This window comes from Drosophila santomea, chromosome X, assembly GCF_016746245.2.
Source record: "Drosophila santomea strain STO CAGO 1482 chromosome X, Prin_Dsan_1.1, whole genome shotgun sequence".
Lineage (NCBI taxonomy): Eukaryota > Metazoa > Arthropoda > Insecta > Diptera > Drosophilidae > Drosophila > Drosophila santomea.
The window spans coordinates 9,999,301-10,012,287 of record NC_053021.2 but is presented as its reverse complement, the minus strand read 5'-3'; the positions used below and the strand labels follow the sequence as shown (position 1 = coordinate 10,012,287).

Sequence of the window (12,987 nt, the reverse complement as noted above, 5' to 3'; positions counted from 1 at the left end):
CTAAATGTGCATTACCAACCAGACTCTTAAATAGTATTTCCGAAAATTGGTTAGTGGCAGCTCTGGATGTTAGCGGAAATACAAATATATTACGAAATATATGATATATGATATAGGTATATCATAATCATACAACTGAAAATTTATCAACATATAAGCAACTGTACTTTCTATCATAAGTGTTATATTCTTTCCACGTTATCGGGCTTAAAAAAGTTTATATGATAAAAGATATTTTCTCATGCGTGTCTAGATTTTACATATGGTATATTCCAAACTAAACACCAAAAATGGATATGAACTTTTATGTGATCTAAGTTCTACAGTTATCTTCTGTTAAACAAGGCTTATGTTTACATGTATGTATATAATAAAAAACAAAAACAACGTGAAAATTATAATTAAAGGCTGAGAAGGCATACATACATACACTGCATATGTACGTATTATGTTTTAAACTTCAATTCAAAAAGATTTTGGTACCGATCGATATATGTATGATATGGCTTTCGTTGAACAGAAAAATCCGAAAGAGAAAGTAATTAAATTAATGCATATCAGTGATTACAATAACGATGTACATACATGCAAAACAATAACAAAATAATGTATATGTGTGACCTCATTAGCACACAATAATCGTGTATGTATATCTATTCTTAGTACCGAAATATTCAATCAATTTAAAACCCCTTACGTGTGTGGAAATAAACATAGAGGTTAATAATATAAAATGTATGTACTATGTATAGTAACAAATATAACTTCCATATGAGTATTTTTCGTATTACCTTTAGTAGAATAAAGATTATCGTATAATTAAAACGCATTGTTTATAAAAAAAAAAAAACCCCAAAATCAGTGATCTGCTTCGATCACCGACATAAACAATTGGATATTGTTAACAAAAAGCAAAAAAACAAAAAAAAACAAAGAGTTTGATGTTTTCTCCGCACTGTTGCATACTTATTCAGTATTCTGAGAACAGATGTCCTTTTACAAGATTAGTACTCACGGCAAAATAAAAGCTCAAAAACTGTACCTATGGGTACGTACCAAGGTAAATTAGCTGAGTACTTTTTACCTTACCTATGTAAATAAATAAATGGATACATTTTACCCTTCCTAGGCACGGATTTTGATTTTCACTGCGCATTCGACGTATTCGAATCGTAGTGATTTTAAATTATTTAAGATTTGTATTAACTTTTTATCCCCGTTTAGAATTTTTTTTGTAGAACTTCAAGCATCGTGTATATAAAATAGTTCGATTTTAGAAATCATAAAGAAACAGGTATGAATTGAAAATAAATTTACTTGTACTAACCTTTGCTTTATGGTTATATATTTTTATAGCTTCTAGCTTAGATCAATTATTTCTTCATATTTCTTTCCATAAGATGATATTTCAACAAAGGCGTTTATTTTAACACAGGTATTTACATATATTTACGCGCACGTATGTATGCAACATTTTCAAATTTACCCGCATAAGGTAAAATAATGATATTTAAGCACAAACACACACAAACACAATAAAAAAAAACACTCGGTACAGCCACTTTTCCCGATGAACGCGAAGGAAGATAATGAAATGGAATCAAAAGCGCACGGTATTAAGAGCGGAGAAGGAATAGAGCAGCTCAAAATTAAGAGAGTCCATTTCTCGTTACCTCCATTTTCTTAAGGTAACATAATGGTATTTAAGCACAAACACACACAAGCACAATAACAAAAAACACTCGCTACAGCCACTTTTTCCGATGTACGAGAAGGAAGTTAACGAAAAACGCACGGTATTAAGAGCGGAGAAGGAATAGATCAGCTCAAAATTAAGAGAGTCCATATCTCGTTTCCGCCATTTTCTTTTTTCGATCCTCTTTGTCGTGTGTTTTTTCGTATTTATATTAATTATATTACGTTTTATAAGTTATTACCGCAAAACGCTCATAGACATATAATATTGTAGTCGGTTTTCAGTAAATAAACAAACATTACAAATATGAGTAACTACATACAACCGCAATCAAATTTAAAACGCAGATCAAACGGAGGTGAACAGCTACGCACACATACGTATGTATGTACCTTTCTGCACAAACGTGTGTGTGTGAAACTCTAAAGATCCGTAATATAAAAGACAAAATTAAACCGTTTAACAAAAAGTAATGAGCTAAAATATGATTACCGGCGTGCAATTACTTATTACTTATCGTTTTAAATAACTTCTAGTACTTTTTAATACCGAAAAACAGTAAAATTAATTTAAAACGTTTTAGCACGCGGTGCCGCCATTTTCTTTTACCGATGCCGACGGAGGGAGAAAACGAACTGAACGTGAACAGGAGCTTGAGAATGGAATAGAAGGAAAAGAGCGGCCAAAATTAAGAGAGTACAATTTTCGCGTTCGCCATTTTCCCACTTTCTTATTTCGATCCTTTCTCTTCCGCGTGTTTTTTACAAGTGATGTGTTGATTACTTTGGAAAAGGAAAAGCGCAAGTTGCATATTACTAAATTATTTACTTTGTTGTTTTAAAATAATTTCAAATGTAAATACACTTCTTAAAACGTGAGATGTCTTTGGTACAAAAACATTTATAATATTACTTAAAAATGGCGCAAATAAATAACCGCAATCAAAGCATAAAGCATAAATAGCATAAATAACCGCAATCGAATTTAAAACGCAGATCAAACGGAGTTGAACAACTACGCACACATCCGTATGTATGTACCTTTCTGCACGAACGTGTGTGTGTGAAACTCTAAAGATCCGTAATATAAAAGACAAAATTAAACCGTTTAACAAAAAGAAATGAGCTAAAATATGATTACCGGTGTGCAATTACTTATTACTTATCGTTTTAAATAACTTCAAGTACTTTTTAATACCGAAAAACAGTAAAATTAATTTAAAACGTTTTAGCACGCGGTGCCGCCATTTTCTTTTACCGATGCCGACGGAGGGAGAAAACGAACTGAACGTGAACAGGAGCTTGAGAATGGAATAGAAGGAAAAGAGCGGCCAAAATTAAGAGAGTACAATTTTCGCGTTCGCCATTTTCCCACTTTCTTATTTCGATCCTTTCTCTTCCGCGTGTTTTTTACAAGTGATGTGTTGATTACTTTGGAAAAGGAAAAGCGCAAGTCACATATTGATAAATTATTTACGTTGTTGTTTTAAAATAATTTCAAATGTAAATACACTTCTTGAAACGTGGGATGTCTTCGGTACAAAAACATTTATAATATTACTTAAAAATAGCGTCTAATGACCTCGCACTCATATTTAAAAACAAACCAAAAATGGTAAGCATGTCGATAATTAATTTTTTTCGAACTATAAAATTCAAAATCAGTTGTATGAAATATATTTTAAGTGTAACGGTTTAAGTTCAGATTAAAGCGAAATACTGTGACACCATATCGATATAACATATTATTACAATCGAAAAGGCGATTACTCGTTGAGCTCTAAAGCTCGTATCGATAGCCAAGCGCGTGTACGCGATATATCGATACAATCGGTCAGTGGTTAAGCCAGCTCTACTGCATATTATTTTGTTTTCTTTTAACGTTAACATTTCGTTTAAATATTATTTTAGTTTGTAACAATCCCGCAAATAATTATAAAGTGAGTGCTAGCGTGGAAAGAGGGACCCATTGCCAAAATAATTGCCTTATGCGACGGAGAAAGCGATTAGCAGCGGGGTGGGGACATCGGACATCGGACAGAGTTGAAACGAGAGAACGCTCTATATTCTCTATTATCAATGCTACCAAAGACCATGTACCGGCGCACTTGTTAAAATGACTCTGACTTCACCTTGACTAAAGTACACATAATGTACACACATTGCAGTGGGAGAGATGGCGAATCGGGATGATAACAGTTACTGATTTTATTTTCCAGTTTTCACCCCATATCGCTATATATACATATATACTCGCCAGATCCTACATAAATCGAAAATGTTAAAGCTACGTAATCTATTGGCCGTCGGCAAAGGCAACAACAACGCTGTCCGGTAAGAAAAACAACATGCATATACTAAATAAATTGAACACAAAAAACTGCCCACAGCTGTGTCCATGTACATATTTGATCAGTGTTGTGGAATAGCCATAGGTACCTGTACCTGGATACCAGCTTGTGGCACCTATTTTAATTGCCTAGATTACCATGCACTGGAATCCAAAAGAAAATGTTTGAAAAATATTATATACTTGTTTATTTAAAGATAAGATGGAAATAACAAACTTTATGCTTCTTACATGTATATAAATTGAAGTATTTGTCAGGATCTTAAAGTTTTGTTTATTTAACTATCCTCCTATCTAGACGTCCCTTTTTTTTTAAATAAGGTATTTTAACATATTTATATTTCTTAGTCTTTTAGAGGATATATACTATTTGTACTTATTTAAAAACTCTTTAACTTTATTTTAGAAAAAAAAGCTTTGAGCTTAGTATATGCAGAGTAGTTATTGCTTGCCATTTTTATTGGCCGACCAACATATCTTGAAAAGTACCTGCAAGGTACCGTCCTTGTAGGTACACAAATCGCGTACCCTTTCTAGCACTGGTATTCGCACTCCTACACATTGATAGGTACATATATATGTATGGTTGGTTCCAAATTCGTCGTGTATTTACATATATGAAAATGCCGTTGCGACGTCAGCAAGCAAAAACGTATGCGCAACAAAATAAACACTTCGGTGCGAATTTTGGTTACCCTTCATATATGAACACTGCTAGTGTATATTTTGTATTTTTAAGTTGTGAATACATTTTCCTCTGGAAAATTGGAATAAATTAAATTTAGAGGGGTAGCTTTTTTAATTTATTAGTTCAGTGTAAAGGAAATAGCTTATTCTTTTTTTTATCTTTTTCTCCTACGGTCCAATTCAATTGGCCTACTTTGAGCGAATATTGATAAGCGCTCTTCCACAAATTGAATATTATATCTTCGATCTGAATGATACACTTATTAAAAAGGTTATCTAAAAAAGTTGGAACCAAATTGTGTAGAACGTATATTTTCAAAATTTATGTTGAAGGTAATCCGAAAACATTTTAACTTATTGAGAATATGATTAAGATATTGCAAGTTATATTTCTAATCTATTTAATGCACTTTTAGCTCCCTGTCCACCACACCGAGCTGCAACGATTCAGAGTCATGGTTCTCCAAACTGCTCGTCCGGAAAATAGAGCCAACCAAGGAGTCGCACAGTCGCATGCTCAGCGATAAGGAAATCATATATGCCCTTCATACCCACAACGTCAGGCCCGATTCCATGGGCAGCTATTTAAATAACTAGTAAGTGCATAGCATAGATTGCAATTAGCATAGATTGTTAAAAGTGCCTTACCTTTATCACAGCAAAAATACTGTCGCTTTGATCAACGAGAAGAAGGCAAACCTCTCCACCGAGTTGGTGGCATCATGGACCGTTCAGGTGGGCGACATGGATCAGTGCCTGCACCTTTGGAAGTACACAGGAGGCTTTGAGAAGATAGACCAGGCCAAAGATGACCTTTGGAATGATCCCGAGTATCTCAGCTTGATGCAGGAGCGTTCCAAATTCTTGCGCTCCCGTCATCTGCAATATCTCTTGGCATTCAGCTACTGGCCGCAGATCGCCAGTCGTACCGGCAAGAACATTTACGAAATGCGGTATGGTCTAGAGTATTTTGTATTTGAAAATGCATAGCTAATTAACCCAATTGTCTTAGCTCATACCGGCTGACCCCTGGCACCATGATTGAGTGGGGAAACAACTGGGCCCGCGCCATTAACTATCGTCAGCATAACAACGAAGCTTTCGCCGGATTCTTCTCGCAGATCGGAAGACTGTACAATGTCCACCACATTTGGTGTAAGTAACTCATGATTTACTTGTATAGATTCAAAATATTAATATTTGCTTTTCTTTCGAAAATAGGTTACAAATCTCTGCAAGACCGTAAGGAGACCAGAGAAGCTGCCTGGCGATCCCCCGGATGGGATGAGTGCGTGGCCTACACGGTGCCATTAATCCGCGACATGCACTGCCGTGTCCTGGCGCCCACTGAGTTCTCGCCCTCACAATAATTGGCACTGGGTGTTACACTTTCTAGCGATCTGAGTAAATGGAGTTCATCAACGCCTAAACAAATTAGCTGTGAAAACGCCGAGAACGCAACTTCGCCTATTTTCCTGTTGAATAGTTATTGTAAATAATGCCAGCTACACATGCAATCATTTAATTTTTTTTTTTTAAGTATACTTAAGGTCAAAGTGAAAATTTCTACCCAACATTTTTACGAACCTCTATGTGTGTATCGCCTACGGCCTTTGAATTTAACAAAACCAATTTTGTTTTTATAAAATAAAGCAATTATGAAACTGTTATAATGTTGGTATTAAAAAAGATCCCGCAAAATGTCCATGGATATTGGAACCACCCAATTCCATAATTACAAACAGCAAAATAGGTGATGAAAAAGTAGTATACCGCATAAAGTTTTAATCAGATCGTTGTTTTCTTGAAAATACTTGTTATCCTGTGAATAAGTGGTATAACATAATAATAACGTATGATACATTTGATTTGCCTGCTTAGTTGTTGAAACTTATTTAATGCACATAATAACTTCGATAAATATTTAATCGTCACATAAAAGTTAACTAAATATTTTGCTATCCTCGCCAGTTTCTTAACTCTTTAAGAGGCATCATAACATGTGTGCGAGATTTTAACATCATTACTAAATTAACTAGAATAAAAGTTCGACGAACTTCTCTTTTTTTTTTTAAACCGTTGGGTTTTGGTTCTTAGGAATGTGGAATGTTATTGTGTCGTCTTTTGGCCTAATTAATTCAATTCTAAACAAATTTTTAAAAACATTTGTCCAAACAAATTTAAAGTCTTTTCCACCGTAGGCACTATAACAAAAATATGTAATGAAATCACCTTCTGATTCTCAATTTTAAACCTAAAACCATTGTTTAGAACCAGCCAATCTCGTTTATACCTAATATTATTGGTTAATTGTTTGTGAAAATCGAATGGCTATGGGTTTTTCGCAGTCCCCTTCTCAGATGAAAGCCTCAGAAATGTCGACTTTCAGTTTTCAGGCAAGTGAAGAGGAAAATGAGTACTAGGAGTTGTACCAACATCGCAAGGGAATAGATTTCGGTTCTTGATGCTATATTGTGCTGGACTGCTGCGGGTAGTTCACCTATAAATATATAACATATACATATATATTAGGGGTATGATTTTCACTAAAATATGATGAGTAATACCTGTGAGCACTTGAACTTGGACAATCACGGTAAACAGTCTGCCAAGAGAACAGGAATAGTTGCCGCTATCGGATAGCTTGGCATCCCCAATGGAGATACGACTGGTTAGCCACACATCGGAAACACTGCAATGTGCATAATGTACTATATAAGAACTCAGACCTTAGGAGCTGTCATATTGTTTTTTATCTACCTTAAGCGCCTATTGGTCATTCCTTGGAGCGGTTCCTCGTCCTTGGCCCAGGTTATAAACTTGGTGAAGTATTTCTCCAGATCCTGGCCAGAGAATTTGTGCTGCGTCTGATTTGTGTTGCCAATTAAATTAAGCTCACTAGTCGTCTCATTGATTAGTTTTTGTACAGCATCGTTTGCAGATTCAGTTGATTTTAGAATGGTTTGGCGTTCTTTTTGGAAAAAGCTACGCGATATTTGGCATTGTAGATCGACGGTGCTTCCTGACTTATAATAACGATCCCCCACGTCCCTCTCGTGCTCATCGATTATCCTTAGGGGGGGTTCTGTAAGTGGTTGACACGTTAGACTCGCAATAAGATTGCATATTATGTGATCCATACCCAAGATAGTGAGATTTGTTGTGAATACCCGGGGAGGATGGGTGGAAACCTGGCACATGTAAACTCCGGCATCTTCAGTCTGCGTGGGATTGATAAGTAACCGCCAATTGTTCGGGTACTGGAACTTCACCCGAATCCTCGGGTCTCCACTGTAAGTCACGTTGCCAACGGTCAGGAGCGATACCTTCTCTGCCGTTCGCCGGACCCACATGACCTGGAAATTTGGAAAATCAGAAGTACGTAAGTAAGTACAAGAAAATACGTCACTTATGTTTCTCTCTTAAAACGTCCTATCGACTATCGGTATAACAGAAAGAAAAGAGAGGATCGAATTAAGAAAATGGCGGAAAAGAAAATCGGCTCTCTTAAGTTTCGCTTCTTCTTCTTCTAGTCGAAACCAAAAGTTTCTCTTTTCTCTCATTTCGTTTTCTTCCTTTGCGAGCGTTATACAAAGAAAATGGCCGACGCGTTAGAATTAAACCTTTTATTTATTGTGCTGTGCTAAAAAGTGCTAACAATTATGTAAAACGCTACCAAATAAGTGCTAGCAGACTGGTGTAATGAGTTGCATTCAGAAATTATAATATTTATCGTTTAATGGGCAAGTTTTGTGCGTTTAATGGGCTTCCGATATTGCACACACACGCACCCAAACATCCGTATAATAGTACACTTATACATACATATGTATGTATATGCAAAAAGTGCTATGTTGTGTTGCTTTTTTTGTTGCAAAATATGGTGTGAACATTTTAAAAAGGGCATTTAAATTAAATAGTAACTAAATTATATTTATTTAAAAAAAAACGGTTTTACTTGTCGTTTTTGTTTTGTTTTTAATGTGTTAATTAAAAATAAAGTAAATAAAATCCGTGAAAGCAAAGAGCTAATTTATTTCAAATTGTTATTGGTTGTTTGTTTCATCAGTTGTGAAATCAATCAATTGTGCAAACCAATAAATGTGTACATTTGTATGTATGCATGTAGATGTGCATGTACATACATAAATATGTATGTAGGTATGTATTTTTGTACATATGAAAATGACGTTCACTTACAGTTTTGTCCTTAAGCATACCGACACGGCAATTGAGCACCGCTTCCGTAAACAAATGTACGGCGGAAACGAGGTTGTCACCCGAGGTTGCCGAGTTGATGGGCTCCTCAAAAAAGGGTCCCCAGTGGTGCTCGTGGTGGTGCTTGCTACGTGGTCGTTCTGTGACACGTGCGAATCCTGCCAAGATTTAAAAAAGTTTCCGAAAAATTAAATCCAAATTAAGAGTATACATACATTTGTACGCATGTATGTATGTAAATATGTACACAGATGGTGGTAAGTGCGCTTTTTTTATATACTCCATATAACCTTTTGCTTTCTTTAAAGACAACAATTGATGTAGAAATAACTGTTTTGCGCAGCTATAAAGCCATACTAACGACAAATAATACGTTTTTAAAATTTTTTTTTTATGGTGCCCAAAATGTCAAAAAATTTATTTTCCCAAACTTGACTGCCGATTGGAACTTTTATAACGAGCACAACGTGGTATGCCAATGCACATTTCGACCATTATTAATTTAGTTTTAATCAAGAAATTGATTATTTTTGGACGGAAAATGGGGACTGTTGCCAAAAGTTCAATATTTACAATGGGTTATTTCAGCAAAACATAGCTGAAAATGTTCATATAGGTAGCTAAATACATATATGATGTTTTTCACAGCAAATTACCAAAGGTATCCCACTTACCACTTGCTGTCCAATGATTTCTGGTGCGCGTGGAATCGATTGGCTGTTTCATGGTACTCCTGTCGACTTTCAGGGATGCAAATGCTGTGGTGGGCATGGTCGCAGTCGTTAGCTGATCCGTTGTCCCCAAATTTTTGATTGCAAGGCTATTGCTGCTTAACTCCATGCTGCCCGGTGTCTCCATGGGTATTTTATCCCGGCTCATTTTCGTGGTAATGGAGCTGTACGGAGCGTTAGACGCCTCGACTGGCATTTGGGAATGGTCCTCGTCCTGGTACTGCGATGAAAACGCGTAAAGGGTTGCCCTTGTGGCTGACAGGTAATCAGCAGTTGATAATGTCGATTTAGTTTTATTATAGTCATCAAAAAGTAATGTACGATTCTCGCCGTTTCTGGATTGTTCACTTGCGGAGGGGGGTTTTGTTTCGACGGATGCCGTGTCTGAATTAAAAGAACAATATAAATACAATAAATACTTCAGAAAAATAATGTATAAATATGAGTTTAGCTACACAGAACTGACCACATTTTAAATGGTTCCATTGTCTTAAATCTAAGTTCATACATGCAATATGTTAAAAACTTGTTAAGGCAATTAAATGGGTAAAATTATAAAAGGGATGGGAAAAATGAAGGTTCTGACTATTCACTACTATCTACAATGTTTACACTTTAGTTCTTAAAATGCACTTAAGAGTTATGGGCTTAAATCTGTGGTATTAGTTTTAATCTGCTTTATACAAAATACAAAATGGTTTCCGTTGAATTCCTGAAATTCAATTTTTTTTTATTTAAGAATGGTTTCTAAATTTCCTTTTTTCCATGTATTTAACATAAACAAATTACACCCATTGCTTCCCATAATAAAATGTTTTAATTTTTACTATCCATGCGGATTTTTTACTATCCATGAATGAACAACTCAGTTTTGAACTTAATTGACCGAAATGGAAAGTTTGGGGTTAAATGTCCGTTGCAAGTCGTCTCTAAGAAAACGCTGTCCATTAAGAATAATTGAACTTCCCCTAGCTGATGCTACCTTGATAAGTAAAAAGCACAAAACATGGGGAAAAGGAGTCATAACAAAGGCTTCGGGCTTATTTAAGTGCTGTTTTGTAAACAAAGTTAAGGGAAACTTAAGGGCTACACTTACATAGAACATGAACTTGCGATCCAATCACCAAGACAATTGTGAGCAGTCGAAGAAGGCTCAGACTGGGACTGGTTTGTGAATTGTAGGAGAGTGGCAGCGTCTGGGCAGCGTTCGATGCTGGTGATAGTGTCCTATATCCTTTCGGAAGCCTCATCCTTTGCACGGGGCGACGTGACTTACGGATTGTGCTCGAGAGAAATCAGTAACCTTCATCTTAGTTCCGAGAAAACTCAGCTGCTTTCCGGCACCGAATCTTGTCGATCGCTGGGCGACAATTTCCCTCTTTTCTTTACCATTTAAATTACTGCAAGAGAACGTTGTAAAGTATTCATGGCAAATCATTTGCTTAAGTTATTCTACCCACATGTAAATTAAAGCATATCATGAATAATTGAATTAATTGTTGGGAAAATCATTTCTTTGTCCTTACTCTTACAATTATTATAGCAAATGCATACAAATCACGATAAACTTTAGTTTGTCTGTGCTCTTTTATGTCAGCCATTTGGAAGTTTGGAAAAAAGTGACCTAATGCTTAAGCTCCCGCTTGATACATTTATATCTACAAAAATGTGCTCTCAAATTTTTTATTTTACTACCATTTTATTTCATTTCTTGTGTTGACTTTTCCAAGTGGCCGATGGATAACAAAAAAGCACTTTAAAACCCAATAAACTGACCAAACATCTTAAAGCTTTATTAAACCGGAGTAAGATATTGTGAATTTGTGTGACCCAGTTTAATGGCAGGCTATAGGTTTTGCTTAGAAGGTTGTGAGGGAGACGTTAAAGGCCCTTAACAATGGTTTGATCAGCATCTCTGGGCCCATGGGACTCGACTATTCAAATAATGGGAGGAGAACTATTAATTCTTGGCTCAAGGCATGCAAAGCAAAACAAATACAATAACGAAAAAATGCCCCGTGCGACATGACCCGGATTTAGTAGTATGAAGTATGAATAATTTTATGCTTTTAAAACTGCTGGCTCTGAAAGCCACATATTATACATATGTGTTTGCCTTGTGGAAATTGCCCGCTTTCATTTGCAATGTCTTTAAACAAATAAATATTGCCGCCAAATAAAAACATAAACACAGAATAATATAAAACAAAAACTAACATTAAGGCGTTGAAAATTTGAATTTGCTTTGCGGTAAATGTTATATTTTGTCAATTATAAAAATCGCTTCCAACGATGGGCAATATATTTGGCATTAGAACAGTGAGTAGCGGGGAATTTGATATTTTGGGACACTTGCCAGCGGCATCCTATTTCCTATTTCATTTTGAGTTCGTCTCCGCTACCAGAATTTAAGCTTCCCGTCTGTCTATACAGCAATCGAAAGTGATATATATTTCTGGCAACAAGATTAACTTTTTGCCCATGGCGCAGTTTTTATTTTCAAAATCTAACGAAACGTAATAGTCTCAATTCTTGGAATACTCGTTGAAACTCAGCAATGTAGATTACATTAAATTATTTATATTATTTGATTAACTTTTTATTGGAATTCTTGATTAGGTTCAGCAATTAATTGGTTCCTTAAATATTTATGCAGTTTGACAGCTCTTTTTTTCTATCTTTGCTTTCACTTACCATGTGCAGCGATGTGTTGGCCTGTCTACCATTCAAAATACCTGGTCGGAATTGCGGCGATTAGTAAATCCCTTGCTCTGTTGGCACAAGTCACATTTGTACAAAATCCACTGGCACGTTTGCATTAAGTTAGCTTAAGTTTGCAACAACAAAAAAAAATGTTGTAAAAAAATATTACTTTAACCAGGCGTTTAAAAGTTTTTTCCTGATTTTTTATTAACACACTTGTACACACCACAAAAAAAAACAGATAATTTACTCGAACTATTTCATAAAGACGGTAGGAAATACGCAGATGTACTTTGGTGCGTTTTATTCATGCGCTCTATCCGGCGAGCACGTAGGTATCGCTTATCCTTGAAAACCGTAATGAACTGTCGTTGGCAAAAACTTTGGACTCCATTCCAAGCGTCCAAATGAAAAGCCGAGCACAAGTGAGTGAAAGCTGGTCTGCACACTCAAATCCGGTGAGTGAGCCACTCGGAGGGGATTTCTGTTGAGTCCTTTATGCTACTCACCACTGCTCAGAACATCTCCCCTTATTGGGAAAACTTTTCTTGTCCCAAAGCTTTTACTTAGGACTTTATTAAAGTTGGGAAATTCATTGCCTGG

At 35.8% G+C, this 12,987-nt stretch overlaps 2 protein-coding genes across 4 annotated transcripts; one reads left to right on the top strand and one right to left on the bottom strand.

Annotated features, from left to right (window-relative positions):
• The first annotated feature begins 3,499 nt into the window (after nucleotides 1-3,499).
• Nucleotides 3,500-6,402, top strand: LOC120456313 (protein NipSnap). Of its 2 annotated transcripts, none has more exons than XM_039643067.2 (6): nucleotides 3,500-3,635; nucleotides 3,915-4,029; nucleotides 5,149-5,328; nucleotides 5,392-5,685; nucleotides 5,745-5,887; nucleotides 5,954-6,402. In XM_039643067.2, the coding sequence occupies exons 2-6, from the start codon at nucleotides 3,974-3,976 to the stop codon at nucleotides 6,100-6,102; spliced, it is 822 nt and encodes a 273-aa protein (XP_039499001.1). In that variant the 5' UTR covers nucleotides 3,500-3,635; nucleotides 3,915-3,973; the 3' UTR covers nucleotides 6,103-6,402. The 2 variants fall into 2 exon arrangements, with proteins under 2 accessions (XP_039499001.1, XP_039499002.1); XM_039643068.2 differs by having other exon boundaries at nucleotides 3,505-3,635; nucleotides 3,956-4,029.
• Nucleotides 6,403-6,497: 95 nt separating this feature from the next.
• On the bottom strand, nucleotides 6,498-12,754 carry LOC120456312. 2 transcript variants are annotated; one of them, XM_039643065.2, is made up of 8 exons: nucleotides 12,376-12,754; nucleotides 10,778-11,081; nucleotides 9,625-10,065; nucleotides 8,933-9,108; nucleotides 7,875-8,088; nucleotides 7,493-7,817; nucleotides 7,300-7,424; nucleotides 6,498-7,232 (listed from the first exon to the last, which is right to left on the bottom strand). In XM_039643065.2, the coding sequence occupies exons 2-8, from the start codon at nucleotides 10,929-10,931 to the stop codon at nucleotides 7,102-7,104; spliced, it is 1,566 nt and encodes a 521-aa protein (XP_039498999.1). In that variant the 5' UTR covers nucleotides 10,932-11,081; nucleotides 12,376-12,754; the 3' UTR covers nucleotides 6,498-7,101. The 2 variants fall into 2 exon arrangements, with proteins under 2 accessions (XP_039498999.1, XP_039499000.1); XM_039643066.2 differs by lacking the exons at nucleotides 9,625-10,065; nucleotides 10,778-11,081; nucleotides 12,376-12,754 and adding an exon at nucleotides 9,166-9,273 and having other exon boundaries at nucleotides 8,933-9,090.
• Between the last annotated feature and the right edge of the window lie 233 nt (nucleotides 12,755-12,987).